We start from the raw sequence: 19,189 nt of genomic DNA on the forward strand, positions 1-19,189 counted from the left end.
TGCAAGCAATCTGCTTATCTTCAAACATTGCTCCAGGTTTTTGCTTTGTGTAAGAGCATGAAAAATAAGTGAACAAAAAATGACAAGAACTGTGTGGTACAAGGAGCTTTGTACCAGATAATCTGTTTAAGCCTGTTAAATTTAAACCTAAATAAGATATATGTATTTATAATTTGAATCATTTATGTTTCTGTTTTGTTTGCATGATATGATTTTGTTTTATATTTTGTTTTTTTCCACTCACCAGATGTTCCCAACACTTTGCTTCCCACTACTATCATCCCCTCCCTTACCACTGCAACAGTCACAACCACTGTAGCCATAACAACCTGCCCAACCACATCTGCAACAACCAGCAACATAAGAGGTATGGTATGCTTCTTTGTTATGGCCTAGAAAACACGTTAAATATAAATTTATAGGGCTTACTTTTTTAAAGAGTAGAGGAATTGAGATCCAATTTTACTTAATTATAAGGAATAATTAAATCAAGTCAGTTACTGTCAGTTAGGGTTATTGTAATACAATATAAGACAAGATGGTATATTTTAATTTTTCTTAGTGTCATATGATTCATGAAAATGTTCAGAATATAGGTAAAAAATATATGAAGCTCTGAAACATTGACAATTTAAAATGTGAACATGGGAGCCTTTTTTTTTTTTTTTGGTACTTTATCTTATAAAAACAAGCAAAGAGATAAGATGTTCAAAAATGCAGAGGTAGTTTTTGCTTTTCTATGACCCTACTTTAGTGTTAATGATTTTTTATTTCTCTGCAACTAGATTAAAAAGCCTGCAGTGTTGAGTTTGTTCTAACATTAGCATGACAGGGGTCATTATAAGTTATTTACCACATAGAACTTTTAGGTATATATTTAACATATCATCCTAAACTGATTAGCTGAGTGGAGCTACTTCTTGTAATTAGAGAGTGTTCCAGAAGCAAATGTTCTAGGCTTATCCAGGATGACAGGAATTGACGGTTGGCTCTAGGAATAATTTCTGGTGTCTGATTACTAATAAGATGTTTTTCTGAAGCACAGCAAGCAAAAAGATATTGAAGGAATTCTTAAGGGCAAAAAAAAAAAAAACCAAGAAATCATTATATCATGGTTCAAAAACATAAAAAAATATTCCTGAGTAGTTAAGTCGTTGTTAGATAATGAAGAAATGAAAAGTTTTTTGAGATTTTTGAGCACATAGAAATACACGATTTAAACTTTATTTCTATGTTCAGAGACAATGTGTCCTATTTTAGTCTGTCGTTTACTCTTATAATGCTTATACATGTTTTATGTCATGTTGGCTGTACTAATATGTGTTAAATGTAGCAACTTAATTTGAGCTCATAAGGACTTTACAAAAATATATATCTAAAGTTTCATCAGGGATACACTTAACATTGTTTTCACTTATAAAGACTATTCAATTAGACTTCTGTGTTTCTTAGAATTTTTATTAATTCTCAGTATTATGTTGAGTTGCTGCTAGCTTTTACTTAGTGTTTGTAGCATTTTTTCTCTTGTTCCAGAAAAATATTTTAGTATCTGGTAAGTGTTCATTACGTTTATTCTGTTATGCAGGGTACAAGATTGATAGCTAAAACTTGATGGTGATAACAATAAAAATCATTAAAAATACCTAGTATTACTAAAAAAAAAAAAAAACTATTTGATTTAAATCTAAAAGTAGAAGAGTTTAAAGATCATTCTTATAGCAATGTGTATGAAATGGGTGGGAAAATACTAAAAATGAAGAAAAAACACTTTATGATAATATATGAAATGTAAAATATCTAATGTTCTACTTTGCTTTACTTATTGTTTTTCTAAAGATTTTTACAAACAGTAATTAAGATGAAATGTAGCTATTGCTTACCCACAAAATCTCAATGGTAATGTTAAGTTCTAAGTGTACAAAGAAATCACTTTGATGGAAAAGGCTACGTTGGTTTAATTTTTTAAAAAATACATACTTAAAAAAAGTCTAATTAATTTCTTCAATGAGTATTTGTTAAATACCTGTTATATATATTATAGAAACAGCACTATGCCAAGGCTAAAATTATGGATATTAAACATATTGTATCGAAAAACACTAGCAAATTAAAGCATTTTCCCCTAAATAATCAGTACCTGGGCTTATTTAGTTAAGGCATTCATATCTTTTGTGAGTATATGTACATTAGGCCAAAATAAGAGAAAATATTTTATTTCAAAGTGAAGTGCTTAACAACAATTTTTTATATTTATTCACATGTATCTTAAGTGAATCTTACCGGTTCCATTTTAATCAACCTGCTAAAATGAAATCAGTTTTCTGCTTTTTCAAGTAAATTCATTTTTTAAAGCTTTCCTAAGATGTTTTATAAACTTTACACCATGAAATTTAAAAATTATAAAAAATCTGTTTTTCCTTCAAAGGAACACATGAATAAATAAACCTCCAAGAAGACAAACAAACACACAGATACACACCATTTCCTCTTTCTTTACTTAACAGTTAAAACATATCATTTTTCAAATGGCATCAAGATATGTGAAAAAAAAACATTTTATGAGTTAGGCAATTCATAGCATCTATTTTATACAGAAAAAAATAGTAACACTGACATCAAATGTTAGTATAAGTCTATTTTCCATGCTAACTTCAGCAAACAACTGGGAACTGAAGAAAGTCACCAAGCATGATTAATGTTCTAGTCCATATTTGAGGGAGTTGGGAATTTTGTCAATATATAAATATTTTATGATTTTTGCCCTCTGCTCCTTATAAGTTATATGATATTCACTCAGCCGTGCATTACCTATTAAATTAGAGCTTTCAGATGCAATTATATTTTAGTGGAATTCATTTATTTATGAAATGGCAAAAGATGTTACAAAATTATCATTTAAAAGATATCATAATAAAAATATGTTGTCTAAGAAAAGCTAAGGATTAAATATTTCCAGCTTGCCAATTTTTTTAAAGTTTATCTGCTTCATCCCTGTCTTTCATTTAGTAATCTTAAGTAAACTAACGATATTTAATCTTACTAGCTTTAAATATCATTTCTTCAGATTTCATAAATATAACATTTATCTCTATCTATCTGTACAGACATATTTAATAAGTTACCACAAATAAATCACCATTCATATCTCCATTTCTAGTCTTTCACCACCCCTGCCATTGCTGGGTTTTCTTCTCTATGATAAACATCCAGTTTAAAAATGAAGAATCATTCTGCAGCTGTATTAAAAATCAAAATAAAATAGAACAAAATAAGCTACTCAAATTGTCAGTTATAATCTCGAGAATTTGCACATCTCTTCAGTTTGTACATGAAATGCATCCTCGTGTGCAGGAAGAAGGGCTTCAACCATAAGGAAGAAAGCTGGCAATTAGCAGTATCTTGTTACAAAATAAGTGTGCTAAAAGAGAGAAAGGAGCAAACCTTACCAAACATGGGAAAGACGGGAATAAGTGAGTCCAGGAGACATCTTTAGGTGTGAGCTGTGGTTCTTCTGTTTACACAGTCTTTGGTCGTAGATGTTGAAACAAATTTAGTACTTGCATTTTCATCAGAAAAATGAGAAACATTCGATTCTGATTGTCTTGAGGACTGGATAATATTTAGAGTTCTGGCAACATAATCAGCACTCAATGTATGACAATTATTGCTTAGTTCTTTTAAGTAAAATGAATATATTCACGTTTGCATCATACAATTAATGAAATTGTGTATTTTTCCTATAGTAATTCTAGTTCTGACAAAATTATTTGGTGTTAGTGCACCGATTGCATTTTAATTTCAAACCTACTTTTAATTAGTTAAAATCAAATAATAAAATGGCACTAGAACATATGGAATTTACCTATCCTTGAATATAACAATTAAGAAATTGTCTAAGAAGTTCATAATATTTTTGATTTATATCATATATCTAAAATCTGAACATTTTATAGATCTCTCAAATATTTTTCATTACAAAACATCATTGCTATAGCACATTTTCTGCTTATAGAACTTGCAACTTTTTAAAGCTAGTGGCCTGATTAATGCTATCAACTAATTTAGAAGATATATATCTATATATCTGTATCTGTATCTATCTACCGATCCATCTATCCATATATACGTTTTTATGAATTTGGGGTTTTCTTATCACTTTAATAAATTTTTAATGAGATAAACTTTGATGAGTTAAATATGATCATTTACAAAATGCTTCCAAATGACCTGATGTGATTTCTAGAATTAATATAATTTTTGCATGGTATGCTTACTTTGAAAGCACTTTTAATTTTTTAAAATAATTTCTTTACTTATTCACTTATTTTTAGCTGAGCTGGATCTTCCTTGCCATGCAGGCTTTTCTCTAGTTCCAGCAAGCAGGGCCTACACTTTAGTTGCAGTGCAAGAGCTTTTAATTGTGGTGGCTTCTCTTGTTGCAGAGCATGGGCTCTGGGGCATGTAAACTTCTGTAGTTGCAGTGGGCTTGGTAGTTGCAGTTCCCAGGCTCTGAGCACAGGCTCAGTAGTTGTGGCACATGGGCTTGGTGCTCCACAACCTGTCGGATCTTCCTGGATCAGGGATGGAACCTGTGTCTCCTGTATTGGCAGTCAGAATCTTCACTACTAAGCCACCAGGGAAGCCCTACAATTTTTTATCATATTGTATATTTTCAATTTTATATCAACTATCTCATAATCTAGGCATCTTTAACAGCACCCTCATTTACAGGTCATGATATAAAGATTTGAAAATTCAGGAAACATGTATGAGACATAGTGAGATAAATCAGTGATTATATCTATTTATTATGATTTTTAAAAGTAGAATTCAAAATTGAAGCCTTTGTGCTTACCAAGACAGAAAAACTCCTAAATGCCTACTTATCTGTGTAAGACTGTAAGTAAACTACAAGTGCAGAAATGAAATGACATATATGGAGAAAAGGAATAAAATATCTAATATACTCCCTGTCCTGTTCAAATACTTCATGCATTTCAATGTTTTAGATAGAAAAAAAAAAAAAATCCTAAAAGTGATGATGACGTTGTTTATACAATCCATGTAAAAATCCAAATGAATTATTGGTTCAAGTATTGATTTATTTTACATCAGACTTAAAAATGGAAAAATAATTTTTTGTTAATAAAATTGTACAATTTTGCTTCTAATTACAACCAATTTGTTAACTATAATGAGGTAATTGGACTGGACCTTACTGCAGAATAGGCTTCCCTGGTGGCTCAGAGGTTAAAGCGTCTGCCCGCAATACAGGAGACCTTGGTTCGATCCCTGGGTTGGGAAGATTCCCCTGGAGAAGAAAATTGCAACCGACTCCAGTATTCTTGCCTGGAGAATCCCATGGACGGAGGAACCTGATGGGCTACAGTCCACAGGGTTGCAAAGAGTCGGACATGACTGAGAAAGTTCACTTTTACTTTCTTTACTTCAGAATGGCACTGAAAATTTTTTTTTTTCTTTAAAAATACATTTTTTAAAAAATTTACCAAATCAACTATTATCAAATTATCTACAACCAGAAAAGTATGACCAATATAAAAAAATTTAGAGATGAGTTACTGTTTTGGTCCCAGCCTATTGATAGTGATGCTTTTGGCTATGACCGCTTGAGAAACTTGCCTCAGCTCCTGTTGCGTTTAGGAGCACCTACAGGCATTTCCTGATACTGAGGCCAGTAGCGTTGGACCAGCCCTTGTTCTTAATACGGTCATTGGATGCCCTTCAGCAAAAAAAAACCAACAGAGAATATTGAGGAACAAAATTACTACTCACAGATTCTGAAGGACCACCTAGAGAAATCACGGTTAGAAAGACACAGCAGACTTGGTCTCTGGCTTTATTAGAGTTCAAAGGTGGGGTGTCTAGAGTTTTGTGGACTCACATCATTATTGTTAAATTTGAATTGTTAAGAATGGGAATTAGGCATAGGAAGGGAGAGCCAGTTTCTCAAGGTGATCAGTTGTCTGGGTTACCCAGGACTTTCTGAAAGTAAGAAGTTCACAGGTGGGGCAGCCTAGTTCCTTACCTGGTTGTTTTGCTAGGCTGACAATACATTTATTCAAGATGGATTTCTTTTGAAGTGTATATCTCTGCAATCAAAAGCTCAGTTTCAAGCATTAACTTAATGTGGGGTTTCTCCAGTGGCTCAGAAGGTAAAGAATCTGCCTGCAATGTGGGATACCTGGGTTCGATGCCTGGGTTGGGAAGAACTCCTGGAGAAGGGCATGGCAACCCACTCCAGTATTCCTGCCTGGGAAATCCAATGGAAAGAGAAGCCTGGCAGACTATAGTCCATGGGATTGAGAAGAGTCAGACACGATTGAGACTAAGCACACAACACAACTTAATATAAATTCTTCACAATTAAATTACACACTAATTTAGTTAGTTATGTCTGAAAGTGTAATATCAAGTAAAATATTTTAGATTATTCAGGTAGAATTGAATGAATTTAGCATACATCTACAGTGATTATAGCTCCACTCTAGGATTAAAGGCCGATAATTTTTAGTCCATATGCTGCCCTTATAATTTAAAAATCATACAAATCATACAAAAATTGACTATTTAAATGTTTATAAATCTAGGAACATGTTTGGCCATTAAATATAATCCTATTAAGTGTATTCCCAAAATATTGCTACTTGAAAGATTTCCCTTCTCTAAAGATTTCTTGAAGCAATCTTAGTTACTTGTGGAAAAAAAAATCATATGCATGAAGCTAAGCTGTGTTAAATGAAAATAAATTGCTTAAGTATTTACTTTATGCCAGTATAGAGAAATTGAGATGAATTGTAACATTCAACTCATATTTAATTTGGGCATTTTTAGTGAACTATAATTGCCTAAAATGTTGTTTGTGACATAATAGTTTTGTATGCAGATTCCTTTACTTCAATTGTTGTTTTATTTCTCTAGTTTCAAAATAAAATATGCTAACATAAAATAAACACAAATTGCATACCTGAGCACATCAAACCACTGTCTGAAGCATCTATTTAACTATGTCAAGTTAAAAAGCAATAATGATCTGACTTGTGCTTCTAAAGTCTATTTCCTTTATGTCAAAAAAATCTAGTCTATATTTTGTTTTTATTTGGTTTCATTAATATGTGCCCTCCTCGCTCTTTTGGCATAGATACTTAAAAAACAGAATTCAAAGTGATAAAGAAACATTTTTCAGAATACAAGAAAAAAGAATCCTAGCACTGAGAAAGAATGAGTGGAGTAAAATCATTAAAGCTCTGATTTGTCAGAATAAATGCATTCAAATAGAGCATTTGCAATGGTAAAATATATCATCTTGACACAGTTAAATCCCTAAGTGTGCAAATCAAGAAATTGTTTATGAGCTTGTATTATGAGTGTTTAGCTATTTTAAATGTTTCTGATTTTATTGATGGTAATAAAACACAATTTGCATGGTGTTGTGAGCTTTTAAAAATTAAGTGTCAATATGTTGGGCTTTTCTAAGCTTGGAAAAAATTAAGTAATAGTTCAGTCTCCAGATGGTCCATATAGAGGGACCTGCTTATCTGCAAAAAGACAGGGTTCCACATTTAGACTGCTGCTGCTTCTAAGTTGCTTCAGTCGTGTCAGACTCTGTGCGACCCCATATACAGCAGCCCACCAGGCTCCTCTGTCCCTGGCATTCTCCAGGCAAGAATACTGGAGTGGGTTGCCATTTCCTTCTCCCATGCATGCATACATGGTAAGTCGCTTCAGTTGTGTCCGACTCTGTTCCACCCTATGGACAGCAGCCCACCAGGCTCCTCATTTCCACAGGATTCTCTATGCAAGAATACCGGAGTGGGTGGCCATTTCCTTCTCCAACCAAGTAGCTAAATTTCCACTAATCTTTTACAAAACAATAATTATTATATAAAGTTGACTCCATTTCAAAATTAAATATGTGAAACATAGTTCTTATTGGAAATAAGATATTTAAAATGCTTCTTGCTTGAAAAGAATAAACACAGTATATACTTTGGAAAGAATAAGGACAATGTACGCTCACTGTCAATCTTGTTACAGGTACCAATATTGATAATACTGAAGGTAGTGACTACAGGCCAGACATGGGTGGGAGTGTTGACTCAGGGTCTTGGTCTCTTTGTCAGCTACGATCTATGCATTGGAATAGCAAAAGTGTTTCAGATTAGGTTATTCCAAGAGAGCCCAAGATGCTAAAGTTATTATTTCTATTCTAGTAGATATTCCTCGGAGTAAGAATCCCTTGTAATGTAAAACCATTTCTGAATCTAAATGGAGCATTTGCCTTGGACTTGAATGAAGTTGAACTCTGAAAAAGTTTGAAAATCTTTAAATATTTTCTTATTTTTTAGGCAGTGAGGAAAATATTTGAAGAAACTGGTATTCATATTTTTCCCCATACCACCTAGTAAGGGAAGCAGAACACTTATGCTCTATTCTATTTTCCAAGGGCGTTCTTGTGGCTTGTACAATTTAAAACATCAACTATTTTTGAGAGTTTCATTTTAAGCTTATTTATTTCTTTGGCTTTAATCAATTTAAACAGAAATCTTTGTACCATTAGGTTATATTTCTTTTGAATAAACAGTTCTATTAATATTGTTTCTACTTCTATGACTGTGGGAGTGTCTTCACTGATTTTATGGTAATCTAGATTTAATATAATTTAATAATGTATACATTTCCTGCAAAACAACCTCTAAGGAAGAAAATGTTCCATAGTAGAATATGTGCCCTTTTCTTGAATTCATTTTATATAATATGCAAGTACATATAAATATTAATTTTTAAATTTCCATAATTATTATATTCCAGAAAGCACATCACATAAAATATTAAGACTAAATGAGTTACTTATTATTAGGAGGATAATTTGTCTTTTATTTAAAAATTGGGCCTGCATATGTGAATAAATGCATTTCTAGAACATCTCTGAAATTATTTTTAAAATCATTAATAAACTAAACAGGTTGTATCTTTCTTACTAGCCAATGAATTAAATTTATGAGTTGTGCCTTTGAAGCTGAAAAGATTGCCGGCATTGCCTTTGCTTCTTTGACACTCCACATGAAACACAGTTAATAACCTCCTGTGTAAGCTTGGAGAAACACTGAATTGATACTAATTACACCAACTTTGGGATAGAAGGTGACCTTGACTTCAGCTGGAACTTTCTGCCAGGACAGTAAATAAGAGCAAATGCCACAAAGCATGATTTCTGAAAAAGGTCTAACACAATCTATTAAATATAAGTTCATGAAATTGCAATAAGTACTGGGATAATTGTAATATTTTAAAACATCTCTTGCTTCAATAGTAAGTAGTTTCTTATTTCTTTAGATTTTAAATAATCTCCCATTAGTTTTCTGTACTCATTTAAATTAAGCTATGATCAGAAAATTAAAAGCTACTTGATGCAAAGTATATGTAAGGTGATTGCAGGGCAAGGAGACAGATTTTTCCAAATGGCTTCTCAAATACATACATAATATTTATACAATTTTAGTATCAGAATTGCTTATGCTGAAGTTGTGATAACACTGACTCTTAACTAAAGGCATGTCTTTATAAAATTATTAAGAAAAATGACTAAGAAAAAGCATTGTCCCAGTTAGGTGCACAGGTTTAAATTATTGCCAATGATATGTAGCAGTTTCACATAAAAATCTGAGTTAATAGTGTTCAAAGAGAGTCAATAAAGTTACTATAAATGCTAAGAGATGAGTAAAAACAGAAATTAAACTTTCTTCACCAATACTGTTTAAAGAATTACATTAGTGTAAAGGTAATTTTGTTCAAAGTGTTGAATAAAATAAATGGGAATACCCAATTTAAAACCAGTTATTTTTCACTTTAGAAAAAGAGATGAACTCAAATATTCCCAGGCCCTTTAATTTTACCCATTAGTAAGCAAGGGATGCTAATCAATGAAAGATTAAGTAGGAAAGGAGAAATGAATTTTGAATTAACGTGAAGAATTGCATTAGATTCCCTGAGAAACTTTTTTTTTTTTTTTTTCAAAAGCATTTGAACCATTTTTGATGTGTAAAACCAAGATTTTGTAGTAAAGAAGCACGGTGCTCTTCAAGGATAGTCTGTGTCAAACTAGGAAAATTACGGTGGTCTTAATAATTTTATTTTCCTTGAAGCCATGTTTTCTAAATACTGATTATAAGATTCTTATTTTTTACTCATTAGATTGTGTGTGACTCAGGATATCAACAGGAACTGACGGCAGTCCTGAAAGGTAGCTAAAGGGTTTTTAACGAGGACACTTTCACAGAAATATAGGCAGAATTTGGAGAACTCATAAAGGAGAAGCACAATCAAACTTGTAACAGCAAAATGCTGTTAACCAGCCCTGGGCCTGAAAGACCAAAGTGAACAGGTTATCCTGGTCAGAGAAGAACTGGAGCCAGAGAAGGGGTTGTATTTGCAAGGAGAGGTAGTCAAAGGATACAGCACAGGGATCAATTTCAGATCTCCCTCTCTTCTCCTGTCTTCTAGTAACTTTCCATTAATTGAATCCTTCTGAAATATCAGAGATTAAGTAATTTAAGTGGAGCAGTGCAGGGAAGTTGGATTTCTAGAGCACAGTTGAAGGCCAATTAAAAAAAAAAAAGAATGAAGGATGGATTTGGGAAACAAATATAGCATAAAGAGTGGAAACATATTTAGAACATCATCTAATTTGCTTAAAATAATTTATGTAAGTTGTCCACTAAGGGTGATTAAATGTCAGATTTCATTTTAGGTTTGGATTTCTCTCACAGGCATGCACAGTACGAGTATATAATAGAAAACAAGTGATGGGGCTAGAAATGATGGTGAAACAGCAGCCTTCCCAATTAATTTTAATATGTGATTTTCCTCTCCAGCCTAAAGGTAGAAAGAGACAACGCTTTAGATGATAGAAGGCAGATTATGAAGCTTGATAGAGTTGGCTTTGTTATTAGACACAAAGAAATCTAAAAATAGATGTGTGTATTATTTAAATAACTTACTTCAAAAGAGAAAATCATTTTTAATCTTGATGTAAAGAGTATCCATTTAATTCATTGAGTAAGTAGCGAGAGATTCCTCATTTGAAATAGTCTCAAATTTATGTGTATGGATGCAGACTATTTCTTTTGTTTGAATTAAGAACCTTGAAAACATTAGTTGCAAGAGGAAAAATTCTAAAAACGAGCCAGCCATAAATTAATAATAAGCTGATACAGATATGTCTTATTAACTTTCTATTTAAGGTATTTTCGTGTCACATAGAAAAATAATTTTCTGTCCTGAGATGATAGCTTTTCAGAATAGAAAATCATTTTCTTGAGAGAAGAATTTAGAAAGAGTGATCACAGTTTTTAATATATAATGTTATGTATCTCCCTTTGATGTCTTTAAAGTATGTGTACATTATTAATTAAGTTGGTAGATTGGAAACATGTAAAATAAAAACAATTCAGCTTGTTCTTACTCTAAACTATACTTGTTTGCCCAGGCTATAGCTGTGTCCCTTGGCATTTTACCACTAACAGGCCAGAATGTTTTGTTCAGAGTAGGATATAAGAATAGTTTTTCAAAGGGACCAAGAATGACAGTCTAATTTTTCTGGTATTTCTAGTTATTCTATCACCGAGTTTTGAGATTTAGTTGGCTGGCAATCGAGCATTGCATCTCAAAATGCTGCTTTAGGGAACCAAAAATGAATCTTCATATTTCTTACTCTTACAACTTAAATCCAGATATATTCCATCTTAATTCCAAGTTGGAAAAAAGTGATATGTACATAAGAAGGAAGTTCTAAGGGATCGTTTTGCTACTTCATATTCATACTTCTGGTCTTCACTGGTGGCACAATGGTAAAGAATCCTCCTGCCAATGCAGGAGATGCAAGAGACGCAGTTCAATCTCTGGGTCTGGAGCTACAGCCCGTGGGGTTGCAGAGAGTCAGACATGACTGAGCACCCATTTTCGTATTTCTAATTTCTCTATTCAGTTCGGTAATATATCAGTGCAGGAGTTTTCCTTGATAATTCATCAATGTAGGGTTTTTAAAGTAATGATTTCAAAGAAATGATCCTTTACTAAAAACTGAAAATAGTGCACGACCCAATATTGATTACTAGGTTAACAAAATATGCCACATCTGGACTCAGTATGAGATGGTAAAAGTAACTTCTGAGCACAGAATATTTTTCTGTCCCCCTGACTTGACCTCTGGACATGCAATCTCAGGCAAGTAAATTCATTTCTTCTTATCCTAGTGGGCACTGTTGGAGAAGGCAATGGCACCCCACTCCACTACTTTTGCCTGGAAAATCCCATGGATGGAGGAGTCTGGTAGGCTGCAGTCCATGGGGTCACTAGAGTTGGACACGACTGACCGACTTCACTTTCACTTACACTTTCAAGCATTGGAGAAGGAAATGACAACCCACTCCAGGGTTCTTGCCTGGAGAATCACAGGGACGGGGAAGCCTGGTGGGCTGTCATCTATGGGGTCGCACAGAGTTGGACACGACTGAAGCGACTTAGCAGCAGTGGGCATTGTGAATTCTAAGGTGTTTCTTCAGTTGAGTCCTCCACCACTATTTCAGGAACCAGTATAATTTCTGGTATTTTAAAATGAGAACTTGTAGATAAAACCCCTTTGTCATTCGAAAAACTGTCAGTAACGTACTTAACATAATTCTTCACTTCCAACTTATTTCTGTTTGAATGTTCTGAAAAGCTAAAAGATTAGAGATGAATTATAAGACTCTGACCTTAGTTCAGGAAACTAAGATCATGGCACCTGGTGCCATCACTTCATGGCAAATAGATGGGGAAACAGTGGAAACAGTGACTGACTTTATTTTTATTTTTATTTTTTATTTTTTTTGGGGGGGGGGCTCCAAAATCATTGCAGATGGTGATTGCAGCCATGAAATTAAAAGATGCTTTCTCCTTGGAAGGAAATTTATGACCAACCTAGACAGCATATTAAAAAGCAGAGACATTACTTTGTCCACAAAGGTCCGTCTAGTCAAGGCTATGGTTTTTCCAGTAGTCATGTAAGGATGAGAGAGTTGGATTATAAAGAAAGCTGAGCACAGAAGAATTGATGCTTTTGAACGGTGGTGTTGGAGAAGACTCTTGAGAGTCCCTTGGACTGCAAGGAGATCCAACCAGTCCATCTTAAAGTAGAACAGTCCTGGGTGTTCGTTGGAAGGACTGATGTTGAAGCTGAAACTCCAATACTTTGGCCACCTGATGCAAAGAGATGACTCATTTAAAAAGACCCTGATGCTGGGAAAGATTGAGGGCAGGAGGAGAAGGGGATGACAGAGGATGAGATGGTTGGATGGCTTCACTGACTCAATGGACATGGGTTTGGGTGGACTCCAGGAGTTGGTGGTAGACAGGGAGGCCTGGTGTGCTGCAGTTTATGGGGTTGCAAAGAGTTGGACACGACTGAGTGACTAAACTGGACTGAACTGACCTCAGTATTTGGTCTTTTGGCCACAGTTTCCTAGCCATATGCCCATCTCTACTCCCATCACTTCAGTTTACACACTCATTTCCTTCCAGTATTTTCTCAGAAACTTTATATATACCTGAACATTGTCCTATCTGTAAAATTTCTAACATCATGTTATATTGGTAAAATAAATATTGAGTTCTAGCTGTAATGTCCATAAAACTAATGTATACGGTCCATTTTCACAGTTCTTCAACTGATTACAGGTCTCTCATGATCAATCACTTTGTAGCCAAAATCCACAGCTTAGACAAACTTTCTGATGCTCTTTCCTATTTTGGTTTGACATCCATGTTCATTGAATTAAAATGATTTTTGAAAAATGATAAAAATCATGGCTTCTGGACTCACATTATCTGGGCTCTTTTTTCCACTTTGCTGTCCCAGGTATGTGGCCTTCCTTAAACTCTCCGTGCCTCCATTTCCCAATCTAAAAAGCATGGTAAATTATAATAGTATCAACCTTATAATGTAGTTTTTAAAATTAAATATGTTTATACACACGGCTGAGCGACTTCACTTTCACTTTTACTTTCATGCATTGGAGAAGAAAATGGCAAGCCACTCCATGTTCTTGCCTGGAGAATCCCAGGAACGGGGAAGCCTGGTGGGCTGCCATCTATGGGCTCGCACAGAGTTGGACACAACTGAAGCAACTTAACAGAAGCAGCAGCAGCATACACTTAATATATTTCAAAAGTGCTTTACTCATAACAAATACTCAGTAAGTGTTATATTTTATAATGTTTATTATCAATTTTCTTCCAATTAACTAACTAAACAATATAGGACAAAAATGGCTGCACCTTTGAAAATGGCAATGAGATTAACTGGCAATTGCTAAGTGAAGGCTATAATGCATGGTCAATAGATCATCCTTTAAATCATGTAAATCCTCTTCAAAATCTAAAACTTAAGGATTTGTCCTGTGATTAAAGTGAATAAGATAAAGCAGAGTCCCAGTGCAATTGCTTATTATTCAGTTCAACCTATCAATTGTCAAATCAGAAACATTATTTAAATAAAAGTAATTTAATTTATAATTGGCTTTCTAACAACATATTAACAGGCATTTAAATGTTCTTCAGTAGCAGAAACATCTAAGTTGGATCCCTGGTCCATGGTATGTGAGTTATACCTTAAGTTCCAATTTCCTTATCTCTAAAATGATTACATTATTTACTCATAAGGTTATTGAGTATTGATTTTCTGGTATTGTTACAATATGGATGATTTGCTAAATATGGAGGAGGTATCATTGCAGTATATGTTGAAGTTATATACTGTTAATAATTTTTAGAATTCAGGCTTATTAATTTCTAATGATACCATTTTCATGTTAAAATATTTTATTACTATAATTAGTACAACTTAATATTCATCTTTGATATATTGACCTAATGAAGCCACTTAGCATAAAACAGCCCATTAATGAATTCAGTTGATTAAAATATATTTAACCTCCTCCAGTAAATTAAAGAACTCTATAAAATGTTTGGGAAATTACCTAAACACATTCAAGATTTAGCAGACTTACTTCTCATTGATTACTTAAACTTCAATTTTTTCTTGTATTCCTAGTAATTCTAAAACATTCTTTGTTCCTTACTTTAAACAATTTTATCACAGATAAATTAGTTTAAAAACTGTTAAACAAAATTAAGGAAAAGATTGATCTTTATTTCAGATGCTTGAGACAAACTGCTACATTTTATAAATATTATCATAGAAAATTTTTTAAAGTATATATATGTTTAATATTTATTAAAAATTGTTTATGTCAAACCATTTTGCATTTTCTTCATCACTTTTCTATTATTATTATCTTACTATGTGAATGATTCTAATTCCACAACTTTTTTGATTTTTTGACCTTCTTCATGTAAAAGGACAATTTTTTTTGAAACACTTAATACCTGTATAGAATTCTTGTTACTATTCTTTCAGGAATACACAGATAACAGACATGCTCAGTCACTTCAATCCTGACCAAATCTTTACAACCCTATGGATGGTACCCTGTCAGGCTCCTCTGTGCATGGGATTCTCCAGGCAAGCATACTGGAGTGGGTTGCCATTCCCTTCTCCAGGGGATCTCCCACCCCGGGACTGAACACACATCTCTTTTGTCTCTTGCAATGACAGATGGGTTTATACCACTAGTACCACCATATTCTGAGATAAAATTCTTCTTCATAAAATTTAGCAACTACACTTTATATGTTAGTTTCTGTACATCCCTACCTCAACCTGACAGGACCTAATTTTTAAATCTGAACAAAACATTATTGGGTTTAGTTATTTTACTGGCTTTTCCTAACTATCTAGTTTTAGCAATATATTAGTTAAAACAAGATAAAGGATTTCTTCTGAAAATCCTGTCCTCACACTGTTGATCATTCCCACTATTCTTAATCTCTCCTTTACCCCATCCTAGTCCTGAAAGCCTCATTTTATTATCCAAGTGGAGCTGTAATTGTTTTATCTTTTCCATAAATGACCTTTCTAGAGTCTATCCAAGGCCTAGGCTGTAACATTCTTGTCTCAGTGCAATTTGACTTTAAAATGAAAGTGTTCTTTGAAATTACAACTAACGGCTTAAGTGTTCAAAAACTGAAGGGAAAATCTTTCAAAGTTTGCTCAATGAGACACAAAGAAGATAAAACAACATAAATATAATTACCTGAATAAAGAATTAATTTAAGCCTCCAAGATGAACCTTCAGTGAAAGTTCATTGTATTATTTTCATAACTAAAACTTTTTTGTTATTAGAATCATTAAATTTTACATCTTCTTGACTATATAGCCATAATCTGTAAACCAGGAGTCATAATTATAAATGTGAGAACTGTCTAGATATGATAGAGTACTGCAAATATATCTTTCTCATCACTGTTCTATTTTTTTAAACCTTATTTCAAACTGCCATTGGCCAGGAATCAATCATTAATATTTTTAATTGGGAAAAGAAAAACATTAATATTCTAAGAAAATCCCAAATAAAATATATTATTTTTAATGGGATTTTTTTTTTAAATTTAGTCAATTGAACTTTTGCCTCCATAGTATTTGGTTAATATAAGTCATCTATATAATATTGAAGTTATGATTTAATAATTTAAAATGTAGTGAAGGTGATGTTTTCACACTCCTTAAGCCATTCATCGTTAGTTTTGTTTTTTGCTTTTCATGTACTTTTAAAAATAGTCATCAAAGCCCATAATCTCGGTCTTTACTTTGATCAGTAGGAAAACTAGTATATCAATGAATCCAGGGAAATCAAGCCCTTAGAAAAAAACAAATATATAATTTTTCATCAATTTATTCTTTATATATTTTTTGAACCTTTATTTTACCATAAGCATTCAGTAATGATAAGTAGTATATGAGGTCTACCTTTCACTGAAAAAAACACATAACTTGAAAGAAGAGAAGGGTGAAATGAATATTAAATGAAGAAGCTTCTTAACCTAGTGATCTCACCAGATAAAGACAGGATAAGCATAATTAAAATAATTATGAAATGGTAGTAGAGAAGCATACATGTGTAATTCTTGCAGGTGATACGTACATGTTTCACTTCTGTTTTGAGGTACTCCTGTTTTCATAGACCTAAAACAAATAGAATGACAATTTAGATTTTGTTATCTCTGCAGCTAATTTTCTAAATTTTCACACTTTTTAATGACATTTCTGGCAGGTGCAATTTGACCTTCTCTGAGAACCTAGGGAATAATGCTTCCTCAGTTCCTCCAACAATGTTTTTATCTGGGAGAAATGTGTCTTCAAATGCAATTAGGCTTTGGAAATGTAAAAGATGAGGGGAAGAGTAGAATGTGCAAAGCAACATTTTATAGATACAGTGTTACACCCTCAAGTTGGCTAGCATTAAGCATAAAAAGAAAGCCCTGGTGAAAGATAAGCCTTCAAATATTTATCCATGCATTTATTGATTCAATAAGCAGTTATTCTATGACCAGGAAGGAGCAAATTATAAGAAATTGTGTAGGTCATGCTTAAAAGTTTAGAGTTTACTCAAGAGCAATAATTTAAAATGAAGAAAGTTCAGATCAGATTTTTGAAAGATCAGTCTGAAGAGTGTGATGGTAGGTGATTGAGGAAAACAGAAAAGGCAGGAAGCCATTGAAAAAATCCAGGTAATTAAAAATGAGGACTTAGAGAAGAGCAGGTGCCAAAGGCATGGAGGAGAGGGAAAGGCCAAGAGAATTGGGAAAGTAAAACTGACAGATTTTGTAAGTGATGAGGTAAAAAATTTTATGTAAAAGGGTAGGAAATACAAAAATGGCTCCCAGGATTTCAACTTGGATTCCGGGGTATTTGGTGTACTTTATCAGAGTAAAGAATAAAAGATTGGTGTTTTAGGGGGAAATGAGACATGTTCCATGAGATGTTCCATGAGAAATGTTCTCATTTAAATGAGATATGTTCCATGTTTTTACATGTAAACATGTAATTTTAAAAATACCTTACCAAGAGCTAAGTGAAGTTGTTTAATTATTAACTAGAACATAAGATATAAATAATCCAGGATAGAAATACAGATTTTAGACTTTTCTATAGGTGAAGTGTAAGTTTTTGATTAACTATAACTTTTATTAAAATTATATTCTATTAAATGTGTAAATTAAAAAGAGAAGAATGCTAAAGTTTATACTCTGATATTTAAAAAGCAAAATGAACAACATCAAAAAAAAAAAAAAAAAGATCTAAAGGTTATGTTAAGAAATACAAAGATGCAAAGTTGCGGCCAGAGTGGTGAGATGATATCTGGTGAGCCTAGCATGTGAAATTCTTAGAACTATCAGGGTGGCCCATAGTGCCAAATCACTCGGAGAAGCCAAGTGTGACAGCACATGAAAAGTGTTTTTTTATTGTTATTTTTTACTGGGAGAGTTTGATGAGTTTTGAAAAAGCAGTTTTAATGAAATGGTTGCATAAAAGTCAGATAATGGAATTTGAGAAGTGAATGGGAGGTAAAAGGTAGAGAAAGTCATTGTAATCTATCAAGAGCATTGTCTGAGAAGAAAAGTAGAGATAAAAAGCAGATAGAAGGCAGCATGAAGTCAATTACATTTTTGAAGAATAATATAAATATAGCACTTCTTTTTAATGGTTAAGAATAGAGCTAGGAAAAAAAGAGAGGTTGAAAAAAATGTTTTTAAACAAATAAGCAGATAAAATAAATCCCCAAATATTGAAAATGCCATGATTTTATATATTTGTAGATCTATCTATAAAATCTAACATTATTTTAAAATATAATATACTTTATATAAGTTATATCTGACTGTAAGCATTACTGTTGATCACATAAGACCCTCTGTACAATGAGACTGAGGAAAGAAGATAATAATAATGGGCAGATACCAATTTGCCAACAATGGGAAGTATGTTCAGGAAATAGAGTTCTTACTTAATGGCCTGTGCTTTATCTGTAAAGTAGGAGAGACAATTTACCAAGATGGATAAAAAAAATTTGCATAGAAGGGATCTTTAAGAAAGCAGTGAAGTTTTGAAATGAATGCCTTAGAAATTAAAAAAAAAAATACATTGGAGAGGAACACATTGAAGTTTCTGGGAAACATGTCTTCCTTCTTTCCACAAATAATTATCATCTACTCTTATCAGACACTATGCTA

The 19,189-nt window shown here is 32.9% G+C and overlaps 1 protein-coding gene across 2 annotated transcripts in view; it reads left to right on the top strand.

The window, feature by feature from the left end:
- The window catches only part of CADM2 (cell adhesion molecule 2), a 394,474-nt gene that overhangs the window by 306,680 nt on the left and 68,605 nt on the right, over nucleotides 1-19,189 (top strand). Inside the window, exon 8 of one of the 2 annotated variants that reach the window (XM_068970221.1) lies at nucleotides 248-367. The exons of the other annotated variant lie outside the window; for it this stretch is intronic. Within the exon in view, the coding sequence (XP_068826322.1) occupies nucleotides 248-367 (120 nt within the window). The remainder of the gene's footprint in view (nucleotides 1-247; nucleotides 368-19,189) is intronic. 2 annotated transcript variants of the gene reach the window in all.

The sequence above is a fragment of the Capricornis sumatraensis genome, chromosome 1, assembly GCF_032405125.1.
Source record: "Capricornis sumatraensis isolate serow.1 chromosome 1, serow.2, whole genome shotgun sequence".
NCBI classification, from domain to species: domain Eukaryota; kingdom Metazoa; phylum Chordata; class Mammalia; order Artiodactyla; family Bovidae; genus Capricornis; species Capricornis sumatraensis.